Here is a 22,181-nt window from a genome sequence, read left to right as displayed (position 1 = left end):
TGTCAATTAACCTACCATGCATGTTTTTGGGATGTGGGAGGAAACCGGAGTGCCCGGAGAAAACACGAGGAGAACATGCAAACTCCACACAGGCAGGGCCGGGATTTGAAGATATATATATATATATATATATATATATATATATATATATATAATATTTATAATATATATAATATAATATATATCTAATTATAATATAATTTTCATAATACTGAACGTGTTTACTGAAGTGTCACCATAAAAATGTCTGCACTCGGTTTTTAAAATTGCGACCACAGCATATGAAACATAACCTTTAATCTAATGACAATTGTCAATTGTCCAGAGTCAGTGCTTCTATAGACTGTTTAACTCTGAACACAGCCACACCCCTAGTTAAGAGAAAAGATTACCATTTTTTTCCAAATGAGTTGTACAGGTTATGTGTCACATTAAAGGTGAAAATAAATTCTAAAAATATTTATTAAACATATTGGTTTTTACATCACAAAAACCTGGCATTTTAACAGTAGAGTTTTTATATCCTCTGTAAATACTGTACAGTGATGTGCCAATCATGGCTTTTGTTTAATGGTATTCTCTTAAAAACCGTAAGCATTACAAGGCTGTCACCACAAAGTACACAGCATAGGTTGTTCAGCAGCTGAGTTAAATTGAGTTTGAAATGCAATTTTAAAACAATTCAGTGCAATAAATTCAACCATTCATATTCTCAAGTATTGTTCATTTAACTATTGTAAGGTGCAAATAATTTTTTCGTGTTATGATGTGAATTTTTTTTTATTACCACTCCAATATATGTTGCGACTGCAGCAAGATTGTATGACTTGACTTGTGACTTGCTTAAACCAAGTAATGACTTGACTCGACTTGCTTGAGTCCCCCTCTCCCTTTTCCCCATTTGAAACGTTCACTTGAAGGTTATGACTTGATAATTGCTTGTGATTTGCACATACAGTGGCACCTCGATAAAACGGGCCTCAATATATATATATCTCCATCCATTTTCTGAGCCGCTTTTCCTCACTAGGGTCGCGGGCATGCTGGAGCCTATCCCAGCTATCATCGGGCAGGAGGCGGGGTACACCCTGAACTGGTTGCCAGCCAATCGCAGGGCACATACAAACAAACAACCATTCACACTCACAGTCACATCTACGGGCAATTTAGAGTTGTCAATCAACCTACCGTGCATGTTTTTGGGATGTGGAGGAAAACGGAGTGCCCGGAGAAAACCCACGCAAGCACGGGGAGAACATGCAAACTTCACACAGGCGGGGCTGGGGATTGAACCCCAGTCCTCAGAACTGTGAGGCAGACGCGTTAACCAGACGTCCATCGTGCCGCCTCCAACCCAATTCTAAGCATATAAAAAAAAGTCCACAACATTAAACAGGTACCAACATAAAGCAGCCCATCTTCACCTGACTGGCAATTTAAAGCAAAATTGGATGTCTGAAGAGGCTATTTCAACAGGGATTAAAATGGGGGGAAAAAAGTGAATGTGTCCCGCAGCATTGCTCTAAACTGAGACAATCACCAAAGTGTAATTAAGATTTACTTGCTGCTGTTTTACTGATAATCCTAAAGTGTAAAACTGTTGAGGGTGAAAAAAAGAGCCCCCTTTTTACACTGTATTATTCCCTGGAAAACATGTCGTTTTTTCATTCTCTCAAGGCAATGTTAGTCATACATCAACCTGCTCTGACACACTGGAAGTTCAGCGTATTTATGCAGAAAGCTCATTTTCCTCTATTCCGCCTGTGACCAGCAGCGACCAAAACCAGCTTCCCCGCTGTTGGGATAGTTTGTAATCAAATCATAAACAAAGCTGAGAGTCATATATCTCATGTTGAGTGATGGCAACAGCGCTTTTCATCGAACAACTGCATACACAAAACAGGTATCATAAAGAGACACTTGTGGCCCTTCATGGCTACTAAAACAAACACTCGTCCACCTGTTTGGCTGGGGAGGCTGGGTGTCGGTGGGGTCGGGGTGGGTGGGTCGCAAACAAAGGCCAGAGTATGCGTCCATATAGAGCACGTTACGTCAAGGTTACTGTTTTCATGAGAGTGGGCTCTTAAATGATGATGTTATTTGCACATAGTGAGACTGCTCGTCTTTATGGCTCAAAATTTACTTCCACCTCACGCCGCGGAGACATTCGCCTGTCTGTAGTAAATGACTGTGATTACAACACAATTAAGAAGGGAGGTTGTCCGAAAAGACTATTTGGGGACATTATCAACATAATAGAAGACAAGCAAACACTGAAAAGCAGGGAAGGGTGAAATGATCAATTAACTTGTGTGTGGGATTGTGTGGAAGTGATTAAGGGCAATTTCAGGAATAAATGGAGTGTGCGTGTTAGCATTCTGAAGGAAAAAAAATTTGTCATCTGTAGGAAGTGGAACCACTATAGAAGAACAACCATAAAAAAGGAAGTTGAACCACATACAGTACGTCTATCAACACCATTCTGCACATGGCATTGAAACAGGAGTTCAGAACATGCCCTGAAATGTATTTAAAATAAATTGTTAATCGTCTTCCTAGGCTTGATTTAGACTGGATGATTTGAGAGACAATTCAATTTTTTCCCTCTGAAGCGGATTCATTGGGATGTGTGTTCTGGCAATGTAAATAGAAATAAAAAAAAGCATGGAATCGGAAATCTTTAGATCGAAATTAGGCCTCATCCATATGTGGTTAAATGCGATGCGTATCGGATAGCTGCCAATGCGAGTGAACTGTAAACACACAGATCATCTATACCTAAAAATGCACAGATACCAATACCAATATCAGTGCCGATACTGCAAGTCTGTACGCTACACACATTAAAATAAATTAGGGATGCACAGATAAAAGTATCGGTATCTGTAAGTCTGTACTCTGATTTGTAAAAATGCTCCGATACTACAACACCTGATACCACTTTACCAGCCTGACATAAACACTTCCAGGTAGGAGCCGTGTGAAGATTAGGCTTGGGCATCATTTGAATTTGAACGATTCTGGTCCCGATTCCGGTTCCTCATTTCGATTTCGGTTCCAAACAATTCTCTATTCAGATTCTTTTAGGGGGCTGGGTCAAAAACGTTTGCGTGGTTTAAATAAAGGGTGTCCAAATTATGAACATCCATTTTCTTAGCAGCCCGCAGCATAGACGAAAATGAATATTTGACCCGGGGTTCTTTATAACCAGTATCAATATCAAACCTATGAGCTAAAAGTCAATGTGTGGCAAACTAACCCAACTGACTTAACATTCATTAATTAATGTTTCAGCAACAAGTTAAATATAGCATTGTTAAAATAGTTATTTGCAACTGTTTTATCATGTCAAATGGTTTATATGTGCAAGTTTTAACTTGACTTCCTGTTTTAAGCTTATAGCCTTTTATTTTGAAGGGTACCCACTGGAACTCAGCATTTTGGCATGAAAAGAAACGTCACATGACACCGGTGAATTTTGAAAACCAAAGTAAAATTAGACAGGAAGAAAAGGAGTAATGAATGGAACCAAATGCTCGAAAATGTTGATTCCTTTACCTACCCACCAATGAGGACCAAGGTTAGTGTTTGTGATACTGTGAGACGTTTATATGAATTTTGTCCCAATTCATTGGGATGTAAAGTTGCTAGTTTGACCTTTGGTGAGATTTTAGCTCAATGTTAAGCTTGTAATGCGAATGTTTCTACTTTCTTTCCAGTATGGTAAAATAATTTCTATTTTATTTATTTTTTTGTCTGTCATCAGCTCGACGCTAAAAACTACCAGTGCAAGAGTGCAACCCACCGTTTAAATTGTTAGGTGCCTCAATGTTGGCATAGATGTATTTTATTGTTTCCCACTCACCCAATTGACTTGACTGAAGTTCTGTGCAGTATAGGCTGAGGCTCGGAGCGGGAGGAAGCACGTCAGACTTCTACACATCACGAAAGCCTCCTTTGCATTGTATAATCTTCTTCCAAATGTTGCACTGAGGCAACTGGTCATTTATTTTAACAAAGTTAAAACACACTTTTGTTCGCCGCCACCATTGGTCACAAGCACGTCTTCGTGTGCGTTCTTCTTTGTTGGTTTTTGCTACTTTCTTTTTCGTGGTTGGCGGACTGTAGGCATTGAAACTGGGAACTGAAATTTTTCAATTAGAATGATTCCAGGATAACCGGAATGTTAGTCCCGGTTCCAATCGGTTCTCGATTCTCAATGCCCAACCCTAGTGAAGATACTCCAAGATCATGGATGACAACAACACATTAAGCTCACATGATGGATGATGAACTCCGCGAATTGCGGAAAACACTGGGTTTTGAGCCCCATCACCCGCTTGACATTGCAGGTACAGTGGTGGGTCGCATTTCTTTGATGGTCTGGAATAAGGACGGGTCCATATTATGTTCATGTTTTATATTGTACAATTTAATGTGTTCATAACAGGTTACAATAATTGTTATTAAGCCAGATTGTGATCTGTGTTGCGTTAAAAGTGAAATTTTGCAGACGGAAACACACTTTTTCCACAATTGTTCGTGTGTTGTGCAGGTGAAATGGCACTCCAGGTAACTCCATGAATGAGTCAGTTTTGTTGTATTTTGTTTGTTTCTAATGTTCTTTTTTTGTTTTTGTTTTTTTAAACCAATTTCCTCATGTAAATGATGCTGGTATGTAGTTTATTGCAACCATTCATGTTCACATAAGCATTTTAGGGACACCGCTTAAATATAACTAAATGTGTTCTTTATTTCCTTCTCTGCAGCATTATACTGTAAAACAGTTCAGCAGGGAAATTATCATTTGTATTGAATGCTTCAGTTAACAGATACTATACCATCACACTGTTCACACACCTAAACCTGTATATATAAAATATTTGTACACAAACAGCGCAGCAACAACTACAGAATAGCCACGATGATCCTTTCTGTGCCTTTTTCATTACCTGCATACACGCCCCACACTGTCTCCTGGAGGCCAAAGCGCACACAACAGAAGCAGCAGATGTAACTTCCGGGCGGATGGAGTAGGAATACGGCGTTGCGGTTTTTTAAAATGTAGTTTAAATTGTTGTTAACGTGTTATATCTGAGTGAAACGTATGCCTTGTTCAATAAAGGTTTGTGTTTTTTTAACAATATTTAATTCAAATAAAATATTCTCAGCACAATTGCAAGAGGTAACGGCATTATTGAGCATCTGCGAGTACTCAAATGTAAGTACTTATACTCGATCTTGGTCTGAAAAAAAGTATCCCTTGCTATACCCCGTTATCGCAAGCTTGACGTCATCGAAATACACCCATTGTGAAGTGTATATTCTACATCCACTTATGCTCAAGCAACATGAATAAACACACACAGACACACACAAAAAAAACTCCCACTGTAAATCTTCTATACTACAGCGAAAGCACAGGCCATTACAGGTAAATGTGGTCTAAAGGTGTCCATGAAATAAACAAAATAACACAGCAGCCAGTGGAGTCATGTAAAGGTTATGCTCCTTTAAATCAGAGGGAAGAGTCAGTCCAAGCCACATACACTGTTTAACCTTGAATATTTGCATTATTTATGTATTATTTTTTACTTCGGTGGTCGTCACTCGCTGAGTTTTTTACAATTTGAGCGTCTATGCATGCAGGTTGTTTAATCTTTTCCATCAGTGCAAACACAGCCATATAGGATAAGGATAAGTGTTACTTGAAATGTACATGGAAAAAGAGAATGAAAAGAAACTGGATATAGGCATTTTATCAGAATTGAGCATTCAAACCTGCAGTATAAATCCAGCCTTAGTATATCAAGGAAACTGGGGGAATAAATAATTTCATATTTCATTCCTTCACTGGTTCTGTATAATGATGTGATGCTGTGGTGTATTTTGAGAGCTATACTACGAGGATCACAGCAAACCTCGTTTACGTTTTCAGAGGGAACTTTGCATATCATTAAGATTCCATCATTTCATACCCATATTTATGTTCAGTAAAGCTACAGATCGAAGGAAATCTGCATCCCCCCAAAGGGAAGTCACACTGAGCTCCCCCCACTCTTTAATTTACAGCAGGACTCTGCCTATCTGAATTTGCCGCTCGTATAGGGTGGCGCGTGGGTGCCACCCAAATAAAAAAATAAAAATATAAAAAACCAACAACAACATCAGATTTATATCGGACGTTGATGTTCTTGGAAAGAGTGAAGACAGCAACGTAAACTGTACGTACACTGGAGGCTGTTGCTCCAAGACAGATGTTCCATTCCCATTGAACTTGAACTAAAATGGCAGACTTCTGTCCAAATGTAATATAGAGAAATCTATCAATGGAAACAAAAGACAACCTCTTCATTAATCAGTTCAGTATCTTGTGCGTAATTCCGGTAACGAACATACGTAATCCTGGCATTAATTGTTAGTATAATTATTTTCCCCATGTGACTTGACAAGTTTCAAGGCCTTACGATGCGTCAAACCCACACCATGAATGCAACAATCCCAAGAGTGACTTTCATTCTCGCATCTCAGCGGCTTTGTGTTTTGCCGTGCAAGATAATGGCGCTGCTCTCGTGCACTCGGCACAGCGCATGACATCCCTTCCAGTAAGAATCCATCAAAAACGTAGCTGTCACACATACACCTGCCCTAGAAACAAGCCACTTCACAGCTCCAATTCAATCACAAAGAAACTTACACAGCTTTGAAAATCAGTGTAAAACATCCACCAGGATAGTAACCATACAGTACACAGAGATATATGGCAAATATTTCTGGCCACCTTAATAAATAGGGTTCACCATGTTCCAAATTGTAATGCTTCTTTTTGCCGTACGATTTAGAATTTTGCGTAAAACTATTGGGAAGTGTCATCCATGTATTTACTAGGGCTGTGTGTACAAATCGGTGGTGACTTGAATAGGGATTCGAGTGAGTGTGGGAAAGCGATCATCAAATCAGAATTTTTGGACTGGAATCAGAACTAATCTTAGAATATCATACTACTTACTTTATTCTGACAAGCACTGCAACTGCTGCCACATCGCATTTGCTTAAAAAATACAATATTTCTTGATTTTTAGCCTGTGTTTATGGCCGACATGATTTTGACTTACTGTGCATAGATTCTGCGCAGTTGTAGTTCGTTCTTGCAGTTAATAATGGATTACAGAAGCAAATAGCCGTAGCCCTCCATCAAAATCCCAGCGGAATTAGGCGTCCAATAGCCAAACCTGAGGAGCTGTATGGATATTAATGGCAGCGCCACAACTGAAGCCGGAAAGGAGCCATCGCTGGAGGGGGCGAACGCGGCACAATAAATGGGGGAAAGTTGATCCATGACAGCGTGGCAGATGGCAATAGCGAGGCGGCTGGCTAGCTAGCTAGAAAGCAGGCAGCTGGTTCCAGGCAGTGAAGATTTACGGCACTGACAGGGTGCAAAACCAACCTGAGTTCTACCTTTGCCCACGGTATGGCAAGGGATCCTGATTAAAGTAAGCTATTTTAAACTAAAAATAACTTTCCGGAGGGAGAAGCGGTACCCACAACCTGCCAGCATACTCTCTTTCCCATTCAATAGATCATTTTCAAATAATCTAATTGGATTTTTCATTTGTTGGACTATGATATGTCTTTATTTCAGAATAGTACAATGAGTAACAACTCGATTCTCATTTGGAAGTAATTCATGAATAACAAATCAGGATTTGGGGGGCAAGCCTGAACCTTAGTATTCATGATGGTACCGACATGCAACGTTTCAAATGGCGTGCAATAAACTAGTTTGCACAGCAGTGTAAGAATAAAGTGGTCACTCAGCACAAGAAAGCATGCTCAGTTTGTGCCGTACTAACTGTTTTTCATTTGTTATGTATTTATGGCCTGTAAGTGTTTTCATTAAAAAATACTTAATGTAATTATGACTTTACTACTGCACCTTCCAAACAAATTTGGGTTACATCGTAGAAACTTGGGTTGCGTCACTGCCGTAGGAACAGAAATTTGTCGCTATCCCACGATCACTAGTACTCACTTAAGCTGCCAATGCTAACCACTAGGTGGCTTGATACCAACTAGCTATCTGCTATACAGTTCACCTTTTCACTGTATCTAACATCTTACTCCACTTTGCCCTTGTCCCAAAAAAAAACAAAAACAAAAAACACTCTAAATTTTGGGAGTATTTTATCTGAAATTTTCTTTAAACTATACATCCGGGGGTCTTTTTTATCCTAAAATGTGCAGATACATGCTTGTTTGATTGAGTTTCATGTTTTACTCAAAATTGTGCAAGTATTTTTAATTTGAAAGTTGAAAAACAAAGAATGTTTGTGGTTGTTTTTCAAATACAAAATTTTAAACAAATATTTACATTTCAACATATTAGGCTATTACAGCTGTTAGCGTATTTTTAACTTGTGTAGCAGGTGAGAATGTTCAAATTGGAGAAGCACATGGCGTGATTGCAACAAGACTGCTTCTGACAGTAATAATTCACCATTACAGTAAAGAAAGTCAAAGATCATTTTTTACATATCTATATTACAGCGGTTAACTTATTTCAATATATGACCTTTCATAAAGATAACAAAAAAATCTTAAAACGTTGCTTGTACAGTTAATAATCAGAATCAGAATACTGTGCTTATCCCATGTGGGAATTTGCCATTCCAGGACTAATAAGGCTTATTTGTGTTCTGAAGGTTAATCAATTTATACCTGGAAGACATCAATTCATTTTCCATGATTTTTTCTGGGATGTTTTGGAGGAAATATGAACAGATCGACTATTCAGTAGGGGATTTTGTTTTACTTTTATGGTTCACCTGTAGGGGCGGCACGGTGGCCGACTGGTTAGAGCGTCAGCCTCACAGTTCTGAGGAGCGGGGTTCAATCCCTGGTACCGCCTGTGTGGAGTTTGCATGTTCTCCCCGTGCCTGCGTGGGTTTTCTCCGGGCACTCCGGTTTCCTCCCACATCCCAAAAACATGCATTAATTGGGGACTCTAAATTGCCTGTAGGTGTGAATGTTAGTGCGAATGTTGTTTGTTTGTATGTGCCCTGCGATTGGCTGGCAACCAGTTCAGGGTGTACCCCGCCTCCTGCCCGATGATAGCTGGGATAGGCTCCAGCACGCCCGCGACCCTAGTGAGGAGAAACGGCTCAGAAAATGGATGGATGGATGGATGGATGGTTCACCTGTATTTACTCACAACGCCAATTATTTGTTGGCTGGGTCACCGAAGCAGACAGACTGGCAAGCTGACGTACGGCCTATTTTAAGACCAGCAATGACAAAATGACAGAAGTACAGATGCAGCATTTATTTTATTCAAAGACGAGGCAGACTTTTCAGGACTACATCTGAATTTAACACAAAGGGAGCGAAGGACGAAGGCGGATTGAGGGGGGGGGGGGGGGGGGGGGGGGGGGTATCAGCTTTCTTGTGGAGAGTAGACAAGATGTGACACGCAAGCACAACCACACACAACTTGTCTACCATGTTATGAAGCCTTCAATTAAAAGGAGCCTCCAACATCCTGGCGCACAAGCCTGAACGGGATCCGGCGCAGCTGAAAGAGTGGATCCATCTCAACTGAAATTGGGTGGGTAACACGCCCTACTCCCACCACCACCGCCCGCTCATCCCCAACAACCCCTCCCCACTCAGCTAGGTCCATGAGTGGTAGGAGAGCCCCACTTGCTTGACAAGTAATACCAGCTGTGACACTGAGCACAGGCGGGCTGTGCTGTGGTGGGGGATCATTCCCGAGATTTAGGGCTATTGTCTTTTTTTGGTGGGCTTTAAGCACAAAAACTCCAGAGCAAGGGTGTGCAACGTGACCTGTGAGACATTTAGGGCCCACCACAACATTTGATATGGCCTGCCATTCAATTCTAAAAATGAATTAAATCACATTTAATGTGCAAAATAAACAGTTGTTTGATTGTTGCTTTAAGATTTTTTATTTTTTTTACATAAATTTAGTACATACAGCCCTCAGAAGACTTTACAAAAACTGAAATGGCCCCGGCTCTCATCTGTTCAGGCAATAAACACTGTTCGGTTTTATGTTTATTGCTATCAGGTATCGATGCACTTTCTAGTCCAAATACATTATTCAAATGAGGCTTTACAGTTTTTCGACACTCATCACTGTGATCATTCAAAAGGAACCTCAAGCCAGACTGAGGCAGCAGCCATCTGTTGTGTGCACTCGCTCACACATTTACACCATGACTCCTAAACACACAGAGAAGCACGCGGGGCCGTAAAAGTCTGACCTCGACCTGGAGTACTTCTCCACCATGGGAAGCAGCAAGGCTTATTTGCAAAGAAACTCATTTGAGTCCTCTCAAATAAACAGAGTGATAGGTGCTACATACAGTGGGCACGGAAAGTATTCAGACTCCCTTAAAATTTTCCACTCTTTTTTATATTGCAGCCATTTGCTAAAATCATTTAAGTTCATTTTTTTACATTAATGTACACACAGCACCCCATATTGACAGGGGAAAAAAACGGAATTGTTGAAAATTTTGCAGATTTATTAAAAAAGAAAAACTGAAATATCACACAGCCATAAGTATTCAGACCCTTTGGTTGGTATTTAGTAGAAGCACCCTTTTGAACTAATACAGCCATAAGTCTTTTTGGGAATGATGCAACATGTTTTTCACACCTGGATTTGGGGATCATCTGCCATTCCTCGCAGATACTCTCCAGTTCTGTCAGGTTGGATGGTGAAGGTTGGTGGGCAGCCATTTTCAGGTCTTTCCGATATATGCTCAATTGGGTTTAAGTCAGGGCTCTGGCTGGTCCATTCAAAAACAGTCACGGAGTTGTTCTGAAGCCACTCCTTTGGTATTTTAGCTGTGTGCTTAGGGTCATTGTATTTTTTTAAGGTGAACCTTCAGTCCAGTCGGAGGTTCTGAGCACTCTGGAGAAGGTTTTCGTCCAAGATATCTCTGTACTTGGCCGCATTCATCTTTTCTTCGATTGCAACCAGTCTCCCTATCCCTGCAGCTGAAAAAGACCCCACAGCATGATGCTGCCACCACCATGCTTCATTGTTGGGACTGTATTGGACAGGTGATGAGCAGTGCCTGGTTTTCTCCACACATGCCACTTAGAATTAAGGCCAACAATTTCTATCTTGGTCTCATCAGACCAGAGAATCTTATTTCTCTCGGTGTTTTTTTTGCAAACTCCATGCGGGCTTTCATGTGCCTTGCACTGAGGAGAGGCTTATGTTGGGCCACTCTGCCATAAAGCCCCGACTGGTGGAGGGCTGCAGTGATGGTGGACTTTCTAGAACTTTCTCCCATCTCCCTGCTGCATCTCTGGAGGTCAGCCACAGTGATCTTTGGGTCCTTCTTTACCTCTCTCACCAAGGCTCTTCTCCCCCAATTGCTCAGTTTGGTCGGACGGCCAGCTCCAGGAAGGTTTCTGATCGTCCCAAACGTCTTCCATTTAAGGATTATGGAGGCCACTGTGCTCTAGGAACCTTAAGTGCAGCAGAATTGTTTTTGTAACCTTGGCCAGATCTGTGCCTTGCCACAATTATGTCTCTGAGCTCTTCAGGCAGTTCCTTTGACCTCATGATTCTTATTTGGTCTGACATTGACTGTGAGCTGTAAGGTCTTATATAGACTTGCGTGTGGCTTTCCTAATCAAGTCCAATCAGTATAATCAAACACAGCTGGTCTCCAATGAAGGTGTAGAACCATTTTAAGGATGATCAGAAGAAATGGACACCACCCGAGTTAAATATATGAGTGTCACAGCAAAGGGTCTGAATACTTATGGCTGTGTGGTGTTGCATTTTCTTTTTTAATAAATCAGCAAAAATTTCAACAATTATGTTTTTTTCTGGCGGCACGGTGGACGACTGGTTAGAGCGTCAGCCTCACAGTTCTGAGGACCCGGGTTCCATCCCCGGCCCCGCCTGTGTGGAGTTTGCATGTTCTGCCTGTGCCTGCGTGGGTTTTCTCCGGGCACTCCGGTTTCCTCCCACATCCCAAAAACATGCATTAATTGGAGACTCTAAATTGCCCGTAGGTGTGACCGTGAGTGCGGATGGTTGTTTGTTTGCATGTGCCCTGCGATTGGCTGGCAACCAGTTCAGGGTGTACCCCGCCTCCTGCCCGATGATAGCTGGGATAGGCTCCAGCACGCCCGCGACCCTAGTGTGGAGAAGCGGCTCAGAAAATGGATGGATGGATGGATGGATGTTTTTTTCTGGCGGCACGGTGAACAACTGGTTAGAGGGTCTGCCTCACAGTTCTGAGGACCGGGGTTCAATCCCCGGCCCCGCCTGTGGTGAGTTTGCATGCTCTCCCTGTGCCTGCATGGGTTTTCTCCTGGCACTCCGGTTTCCTCCCACATCCCAAAAACATGCATGGTAGGTTAATTGACAACTCTAAATTGCCCGTAGGTGTGAATGCGAGTGCGAGTGGTTCTTTGTTTGTATGTGCCCTGCGATTGGCTGGCAACCAGTTCAGGGTGTACCCGCCTCCTGCCCGACGATAGCTGGGATAGGCTCCAGCATGACCGCGACCCTAGTGAGGAGAAGCGGCTCAGAGAATGGATGGATGGATGGATGTTTTTTTCTGTCAATATGGGGTGCTGTGTGTACATTAATGAGGAAAACATTTACTTAAATGATTTTAACAAATGGCTGCACTATAACAAGGAGTGAAAAATTTAAGGGGGTCTGAAAACTTTACGTACCCACTGGAGGTATTAATTTAGAGCAGAAACAGAGGTGGCGATCAGAACAGCGAGTCCCGCCCTTGAGCTTCTGCAGACTTTGCTTATTAATGGGCAGGCAGGAGGACAGAACACATCGTGCTTGCTACCTGTTGGCCTGCAGGCAAGTAGCTGCCTTAAAAAAATATATCACATTGAGCTGTAGAACCATTCCCTGCATCCATAACCACATGCTGCATTCTCAGCCCATTAGAACCCGCGCCGCAGGAGCTCCCTGACCTTTTAGCGGAACTATCAAAGCCAGCCCCGTCAAAGCCTCTGATCGTAATCCAAGACAGGATGTGCAGGAAGCTCTATCCTGCTGCATTAAAACGAGTGAAACCACATGAAACTGAAGAGACACAGGAGGTAAAATCATAGCCCGGACCCATGCTCATACAGTTAGGTCGGACTGAGCCACAAATGGGAGGTAATCTCACATGATGATAGACATTAACAAGTCATGTACTCTCTACAAACCCCAATTCCAATGAAGTTGGGACATTGTGTAAAACAAATAAAAACAGAATACAATGATTTGCAAATCATTTAAACCTATATTCAATTGAATACACTACAAACAAGATATTTAATGTTCAAACTGATTAACTTAATTGATTTTTTGCAAATATTCTCTCATTTTGAATTTGACGCCTGCAACACATTCCAAAAAACAGGAGACAGGGGCATGTTTACCATTGTGTTACATCACCTTTTACTTTTAACAACGCTCAATAAGCGTTTGGGAACCTAGGGCACTAATTGTTGCAGCTTTGTAGGTAGAATTCTTTCCCATTCTTGCTTGATGTACAACTTCAGGTGCAAAACAGTCCGGGGTCTCCGTTATCGTATTTTGCACTTCACAATGAGCCACACATTTTCAATGGCAGACAGGTCTGTTTCTGCTCCAGTCTAGTACTCGCACTCTTTCTACGAAGCTACGGTGTAACACATGCAGAAAGTGGCGTGGCATTGTCTTACTGAAATAACCAGGGACGGATGTCCCTGAAAAAGATGTTGCTTGGATTGCACCATATGTTGCTCCAAAACCTGTATGTACATTTCAGCATTAATGGTGCCTACACAGATGTGCAAACTACCCATGCCATAGGCACTAAGACATCCCCATACCATCACGGATGCTGCCTTTTGAATTTTGCACTGATAACAATCTGGTCCTTTTCTTCTTTGCCCTGGAGGACACGACATTCTTGATTTCCAAAAACCATTTGAAATGTGGACTGTGGAAATGCGGTGCGTTGAGGGATAAGGCGTGAATGGGAGTGAATGTGTTATTTTGTAATACAGTACATAATTGTAAAAATGGGTTACTAAGAAAATTATTCTTTGTATCAGAATGCTTTAGTTCAAACGCTGTACGATCACACGCTAATATTATGGAATTTATGAATGGATGAAGCGTAGATAAATTATTTTGTTAATATAGTCAGCCAGAGCTGCGAGGAATGGAAAGTTATCAATGTCTTTTCACCATCGTTCCTGTCGTACTGTTTGCTTGTTTTTATTTTGCAAATTTTTTTATTCTACATTTTATTTTTGTTTTAATTCCTCATTTTAAAAAACACCATTCAAGCAAGTTTTTCCTCATGTTTTTGAGATTTTAGGGTGAATGAACTTTCCCAACACTGATCAGTATTATTTCATTGCAGGTTTAAAGAACACACAAAAAAACAAAACAAAACAAAACAAAAATCACAATGTCATTATTTGCCCACTCAGTTGTTCACAAAGTGGTGACCCTCACCCTATCCTTGCTTGTGAACAACAGCGCCTTTTGGGGATGCTCCTTTTATACTTAATCATGACACTCACCTGTTTCCAATTAATCCGTTCACCTGTGGAGATTTCCAAACAGGTGGGGGTTTATTTGAGCATTCCTCAACTTTCCCAGTCTTTTGTTGCCCCTGTCCCAGCTTTTTTGGAACATGTTGCAGGCATCAAAGTAAAAAATGAGATAATATTTTCCCAATATCAACTATGTTCATCAGTTTAAACATTAAATATCTCATTTTTGTAGTGTAATCAATTGAATATAGGTTGAAAACGATTTGCAAATCACTGTCTTTTCATTTACATTTTACACAACATCCCAACTTCATTGGAATTGGGTTTGTATGTGAGTAATCCAAGGACCATAAACAATAAGTAAGGCACTTTATTATTTAAATTATTGATTGTGTAGTAGGCAGCACGGTGGACGACTGGTTAGAGCGTCTGCCTCACAGTTCTGAGGACCGGGGTTCAATCCCCAGCCCCGCCTGTGCGGAGTTTGCATGTTTTCTCCGTGCCTGTGTGGGTTTTCTCCGGGCACTCCGGTTTCCTCCCACATCCCAAAAACATGCATGGTAGGTTAATTGACAACTCTAAATTGCCAGTAGGTGTAAATGTGAGTGCGAATGGTTGTTTGTTTGTATGTGCCCTGCGATTGGCTGGCGATTGGCAGTTCAGGGTGTACCCCGCCTCCTGCCCTCCAGCATGCCCGCGACCCTAGTGAGGAGAAGAGGCTCAGAAAATGGATGGATGGATGATTGTATAGTGGTTCATTGCCTGACATGCCACTCAGTGCTAGTGTGAATGTGAGAATGGTCGTCTGTCTCTGCGAGTCTTGTGATTGACTGGTTGAGGGTTTAGTCAGCTGGGATAGACTCCAGTTCCTTGCAAACATGAACAGGAAAAGTGGTATTGAAAATGGATGAGTGGGTGTTTATTAGTATGCATTAAGAGCTTTTGTGGAGTAAACCTTTTTATGAGGATTGGCTGAAATGCTCTCATGGCCCATATGTTGCCCAACCCAAAATCAAACCGATTACAATGAGTTGCCTCGTGAGGGGTTGATGATGTGTTCATACTAAAGAAAGACAACCCGGAAACTGAATGAATAAAAAAATAACATATATATATATATATATATATATATATATATATATATATATATATATAGTTACATTCAAGCGGGTTTAGTTCAAATTAAGAATAGCAAATATGTAGTACACTAAAAACGGCATTTTGGAGGTGTTGGGGGTAAAATAAAAAAAACTACAAAAAAAAGGCTACAACCAGTTGCAAGTTAAGTTTCGTCGGCACCTGCGCGAGCGACAACCGGGACAAGACGGAAGTACACATTACACATTAAGTAACTTAAGGAGGACACCATTTTATGTTTTAAAATGTCAAAATAAGTCTTACCTTGGCGTAGAATGGTGGCGAAGAGGACCAGGGAGCCCAACAAGTGCATGGTGGCGAGTCACACGCGGGGGGTCCTCGAGTGGCAGGAAAAGGGAAAAAAAGTGGATTCACACGGCGAGTTGTCGTTGATGAAAATGTCGTTTGGTTTTAATTATCCTGGAAAGCTGCGGAAGCAGTTGAGATTTGTTTTTTCTTTTGTTTTGTTTATTTTGACAGGGGAACGTCGCTCACGAACTCAGGGCTGTAGCCAGTTGTGCTGAAACAGGTATTTGAGAGCTGAGCGAGGGAGGAATGGACGGAGAGAGGAGGGGGAGAGTGCCAAGAAAAGAGGGGGCACATTGTCTGTGAACCACGCCCCCTCCCCTCCCCTCCATTCACCCCCTCACACACACCCTCTCTTCAAACTGCACCCCCACCCCCACCTTCAAACAAGTGCTCTTCTTCCACAATGCCCCCCCCCCACACACACACACAGTGAATGGCGAGAATACAAACCGCCAAAATATGAAATTCAACAAGGAGGAGTAGTGCCATTGAAACGGACAAGTGGGTCGCCCACCTCAGTACAGCCAACGCCGCCACTTGTTATTTTCATGTTAAAAACAAGCTGCATCTTCAAGATAAGTGAGTCAGAGAGGTGATCCGAGGTGATGTATTCGTTAATTTTGCCGACAAAAGTGACATGATGCGAGTTTATCGCTTCCCTGCCGATTAACGACATAATTATCAGAAAGTAGAGTCGGCCCACTGGAAGATGGTATGAAAGTAGCAAGTAGAACATTTAAAAAGTAACATTGTCTAGTTCCTCAAATAGCTTGCCATTTAAGACACTTACACAGTGCACTTGGTTTTAGGGAGCAGAGACAATTGTGGCACAGCGCTAGCTTGCCCATACTTAGCGCTGGTTGGTAATCGACCCAACAGGTTATAGCCTGGTGCCTTTTCCCGCTGGTTTGGATCACAAGTAGGCCGCAGCCCGGCAATATGTGATTACTGTATGTCCAAATATGCGCAACTTCCTATTTTTTCACAAATCAATACTAATGGTCTGTCCCGACATCATCTGTTATTTATACACATTATTAACCAATTTAAAGTATTGAAATTAGCTTGAGAACAAATCTATTAACTCTCTTGGACACTTGAACTGGGCGGCACGGTGGCCGACTGGTTAGAGCGTCAGCCTCACAGTTCTGAGGACCGGGGTTCAATCCCCGGCCCCGCCTGTGTGGAGTTTGCATGTTCTCCCCGTGCCTGCGTGGGTTTTCTCCGGGCACTCCGGTTTCCTCCCACATCCCAAAAACATGCATGAATTGGAGACTCTAAATTGCCCGTAGGCATGACTGTGAGTGCGAATGGTTGTTTGTTCCTATGTGCCCTGCGATTGGCTGGCAACCAGTTCAGGGTGTACCCCGCCTCCTGCCCGATGACAGCTGGGATAGGCTCCAGCACGCCCGCGACCCTAGTGAGGAGAAGCGGCTCAGAAAATGGATGGATTGGACACTTGAACTGTCTGAGAAGTAACAAAACTCTGCCACTTCCTAACTAAAAAAAAAATTAAAAATATACCGGCCTTACCAGATAACTAGCAACCCTTTAGTGCTCAGTGACTGTTTTTTTACCACAGAGTTTCTCCATCCATGACATGGCAGCTAGGCTGGGAAGAAGCTCTGCAGTTATCAAGTAATGGTCAGACTACAAGGAAGCACATGTCCAAACCAAAATCTAAGATGCAGTGTTAGCACAGATTACAGTAGCATTTACCAATAGCGTTATGAGCGTTGCCTAAGCAGCAAAATCTCAAATGTTTGGCGAAGTGGGGGTGGGGGTATTTGTTTGTCAATGTGGCTGCTGCTGAACTCATTGACAAGTTTAATATGGTGGTTTGGTGATGAAGTGCTCCCTCCATGAGTGAACATAAAATCACTGTTTTCAAGGTCTTTTTTTATTCACAGTTTGGTCGTCGCAAGCCCTTAACAACACCACCAGTCATCATGATAATGAAACTGTACTTCGGATTTTGAATAGTGTTTCTTGGCAAAAATGTGATACATGAATGGAGAAGTTGAATTTGGTAAGTGCCTGTAATAGACGCAGTAGCACTTATGGTATGAACTCCATTTTTATGGATTACTGCTTTTAGTGGCGAGACAGAAATGGTAACGCTAGAACGTTTTTAAGACGCTTCTATTCAGAGACCAGTTTTCAAATGTTTGTGTTCCCTGGCTCCAAAAACACTGCTTTGAAGTTACCAAAGAGATAAAACTACAGTTAATAACAATATTTTTCCAATGATACCTGGACAACAAATTTGTGACCTACAGCTGGGAAGTCACAAATATCTCACCTAGAGCTACCAGGGTCTGATGTTTAAGCATTCCGGTCAAACGTAAAGAAAAACATGTATAACAACCGTGATAAGCTAGCACTTGTTTTCTTTGTGAATACAGTATTTTCCACATTTTAATTAGCGTTAATTATGGGTAGGAACTCTGGAAGGCATTCCATTGCGCCTTTTTTATTATGGTAGGTCGGAAATTTCAACCCACCAACTACCAAGCTGAGCTACTCGTGCTCAGTGTCGTACATTATTTGGCCACTTGATAGGCTCAAATTATTAGCAACAACTCGGTATGACGCAGTACAGTGAGACACCGCTGCAAGCTACAAACACATTATTGTTACATTAGACTGAATGTTTCATAGTGCTCAATTAAGTATCTACGCTGGCTGGGAAGTGCAAAACAATATAACAAATTGTGAGACACTTTTCCATTTAAGAAAAAAAAAGAACAAAAGTTTAAACAAATTTACATTTTAAAAAACAAATTAACAAAACAAGTTTACATTTCAGAAAACAAATTAACAAGAGCCAAAACACTTTTACATTTCAGAAAACAAATTAACAAGACACGAAACAAATGGACAAAAGCCGAAGCAAATTACAAGTGACACAAAACGGAAAGGGAATGTACCATATCACAGATTGACACGTTATTAGGAATCATATACCCTTTCTTGGCAAACACGCCCCACTTCAACACGATTGGCTCCTGCATCGCGGGGAGGGTAGGCTACGCAGCTGTAACGAGATGACCCCAAATATGTACAAAATAAAAAAGTTTGTTATGGTTAGGTTTAGGAATAGGTTTGGGGCTAAGGCAGTTCAGAATGGGTTAAGGTTAGGATTATGATGGGTTAGGGTTGAGGGTGGCGTACTCCGACACTGCCGAACCCGACCGAACTATGGCGCAGTGTGCGTGGTTTGGCAACTGTTTCCATGAGTGGCCGATCAGTCGGCCACTGGTTTTGCTGTGATTCAAACTTTTAATCTCCGTTCCACAGCATCTTAACATTGCAGTTTACATTCAATCAAAATGCACAGAAGCTTTCCCTCACGGTGAAAATAAATTTCCGGGTTTGCAAGCCGTGCCAACGCGTCGCCTCGGCTCAAGCCGAATAAATAGTATGTAAAGCATCAAATGTTTTTCTACATCAATACTAAACTACAGTATATTCATGATGTATAATGTGCCTGTGGATGAAAAAGCAAAGTTTGTGACCAGAATATACGTTCAAATGGATGGAGCCGGCGAGCTTCCTTTCAAATATCCACACTTTCGCTTTAATTCTCGCCAACATCCTCTCTCTTTTGCAGCCTGCTTCTTCCTTAACTTTTAATCTATCTTTTTATGGTTTAGGAAATGTGATGAAGTACCATATAGTTTTACAACATCAAACGCCTATACAGGTTCGCTGTTCAGGGTGTCCATATATACAATCGCTCAATGTGCGGGGTGCGTCTGCAACTCTTATTTTTACGTGACGGTCCGGTCCAGTCGGGTTCGACCACGTTGCGCAGTGTGCGGCAAGCTTTAGGTTTAATGACATTTATATTAATGCTGCCACACATAATAAATCAGATACTTCTTTTACTCTCTGGAAGCAGCAGGGTGTGTTCTACCAGGATACAGGAGCCAATCATAGTGCGTGTGTCCTGGAGCCAGTAATATTGGAGCAGGGTAGGTCATGCCAGGAAAATGCGTCGGAATCGTAATTATGCATGTAGGATTGAATCCTAATAACACGTCAAATCTGTGATTTGGTACGTGAGCTTTCCGGTTTGTGTCACTTGTAATTTGTTTCAGCTTTTGTTCATTTGTTTTCTGAAATGTAAAAGTGTTTCGGTTTTTGTTCATTTGTTTTCTGAAATGTAAATTTGTTTACATTTTTGTTCATTTGTTTTCTGAAATGTAAAAGTCTTGCACTTTCCAGCCACCGTAGGTGTCACTGATTGTGTAGGGTGTAGCTAATGTTGTGACTGGTGATTGTATGTTAGGAATTATGTCATAGGGGCTTTCTTTTGTTTCTGATAAGGAGGCGTGGTGTGTGTGGGTGGTTGAACACCTGGAGCGCACAAACGCACACATACAGTACACACAGCAGGGTCGAAGTATCGAAGGAGGCTTTGCGCCTACAGGCAGCTGACAGAAGGTTCATGGTAATTAGGCTGTATAGGATGGGTCCAACGTTAATCATAATGAAGACATTTCCATATTAATAATTCAATGGTAATTAATAATTGAGCACACCGGTTATATCTTCTGACTTTTTCATTCGGCAAGCACATTACCATGCAGTACCACAATAATTATTATTCATATGAAGACTCTGCTAATAGTTGGAATTAATGCCAGGTGCCAAGGCTTCCTCCAAAAAGTGTTACCGCCAAAGTTGATCGACTTACAGCTTGTAAAATTTCGGGTTGGCTCGATATTTTTTGTGGAAAATATGGCTTAAATCCCGTTTAAAAAAAAAAGATGTAATGTTATATACTGTATATATTGAAAGCTGATTAAATCTGTTATCCTTGTGACATATTTTGTTATTCATTAATCAGATAACTTTAAACAATCAAATTAAGATCTGCTAATAGCAATGTCAGTTGCCAAGGCTTCCTCTGTAAAGTCGATCACGTTAAAGCTCATAAAATTTTAAGTTGGATGGATATTGCCTTAAATGTTGTACATATTTTAAACATAATTATATCAAAGACAAGAGAGTTTGTTGAACATTGTATGGGATTACTAGAATTAAAAATTGTCCAATGTTCATCATGCATACAACAATTAGTATTTATATTTAACAGCCCAGTCTTAAGTCTATATAACAATTAAAGACTCAGTAAATAATAGTTATCACATAACAGTGGCGTCTCTTAGCTTCTACACTTCAGCTTTAAGTAATGTCTATTGTCCTCGTCTGGTGTTTTGGATAGTTACAGTATTTATATGAAATGATTACCGTAGTTCTTTTATCCTTTACTCAACTGACAACTTATGCTCAAAGCCTGTGTATCTGTATAAGGATGTTTACTTTAGCTCTTTTACCATCCTTGTGTGTTTTGCCTTTTCCTTTTGATTTTTGCGACAGTTTATCTAAAAGATGTGGTAAAAGAAATTAACTTCAATGTTAAGTCATGTGTAGCACTTTTAAATGACTGGTGTCGCGCTTTTGAGTCCCATTTGTTTGGTCTGTTTGAGAAGAAAGAACAGTGTATATGGGTCATTTTCATGTAAATTATATGATCAAAAACAACATCAATATAAGATCAATAACAGTAAAGATATTGGCCACCAAATTTCCTTGTGACAATCAATTTTACTGATATGATTATTTGAATTATTGGCAGTTGTTAGCCATCAAAAAGGCATAATTGTTTCGAAGAAAATAAATTTTTCTAAAGTAATGGTTTTTAAACTTTGAATGGCAAAATATCTTTACCATTAGGGGTCCGAAATGAAGTTTCATGATTTGCAATGTTTTCTGAAAATGCTAAATACATTTTTGGATATACTGTCAAGTGTTTTTCTTCTATTGCTTCATATGCCTTTTCCATAAAAACTAACACAAATGCATCTTTCTGTTCTTTTACAAATGGTCCTTCTTTGTCACGTAAGCTGTCTTTACCGTTAATGCCACTGGAGTGCCACAGCAATAAACCAGAGAGAGCTGTGAGCTGAAATCCCAGGATGAGGCAGCCATTTTGCATTCACACAATAGCAGACAGCAAAATAAATTGGGTTATTTCTGAGATGTGAAAGAATATGTATGAATTTGTGAAAGTGCTGAAACTATTGCATGTCTTTACTGTTATTACAATTGGATAAAGACAAGAGTGTAATTTGTTTAATGATTAGTTAGAATCATTTATGTACTTGTAC

The 22,181-nt window shown here is 41.0% G+C and overlaps 1 protein-coding gene across 2 annotated transcripts in view; it reads right to left on the bottom strand.

Annotated features, from left to right (window-relative positions):
• LOC133482527 (CD166 antigen homolog) overlaps positions 1-16,285 on the bottom strand; it is an 85,750-nt gene extending 69,465 nt beyond the window's left edge. The window contains exon 1 of one of the 2 annotated variants that reach the window (XM_061782747.1): positions 15,958-16,285. In XM_061782747.1, coding sequence (XP_061638731.1) covers positions 15,958-16,006 — 49 coding nt within the window. In that variant the 5' untranslated portion in view covers positions 16,007-16,285. The remainder of the gene's footprint in view (positions 1-15,957) is intronic. The other variant, XM_061782746.1, reaches the window with a different exon arrangement.
• Positions 16,286-22,181: the final 5,896 nt, after the last annotated feature.

Source organism: Phyllopteryx taeniolatus, chromosome 8, assembly GCF_024500385.1.
Source record: "Phyllopteryx taeniolatus isolate TA_2022b chromosome 8, UOR_Ptae_1.2, whole genome shotgun sequence".
In the NCBI taxonomy this organism is placed as follows: domain Eukaryota; kingdom Metazoa; phylum Chordata; class Actinopteri; order Syngnathiformes; family Syngnathidae; genus Phyllopteryx; species Phyllopteryx taeniolatus.
This window is presented reverse-complemented; position numbering and strand designations above follow the sequence as displayed.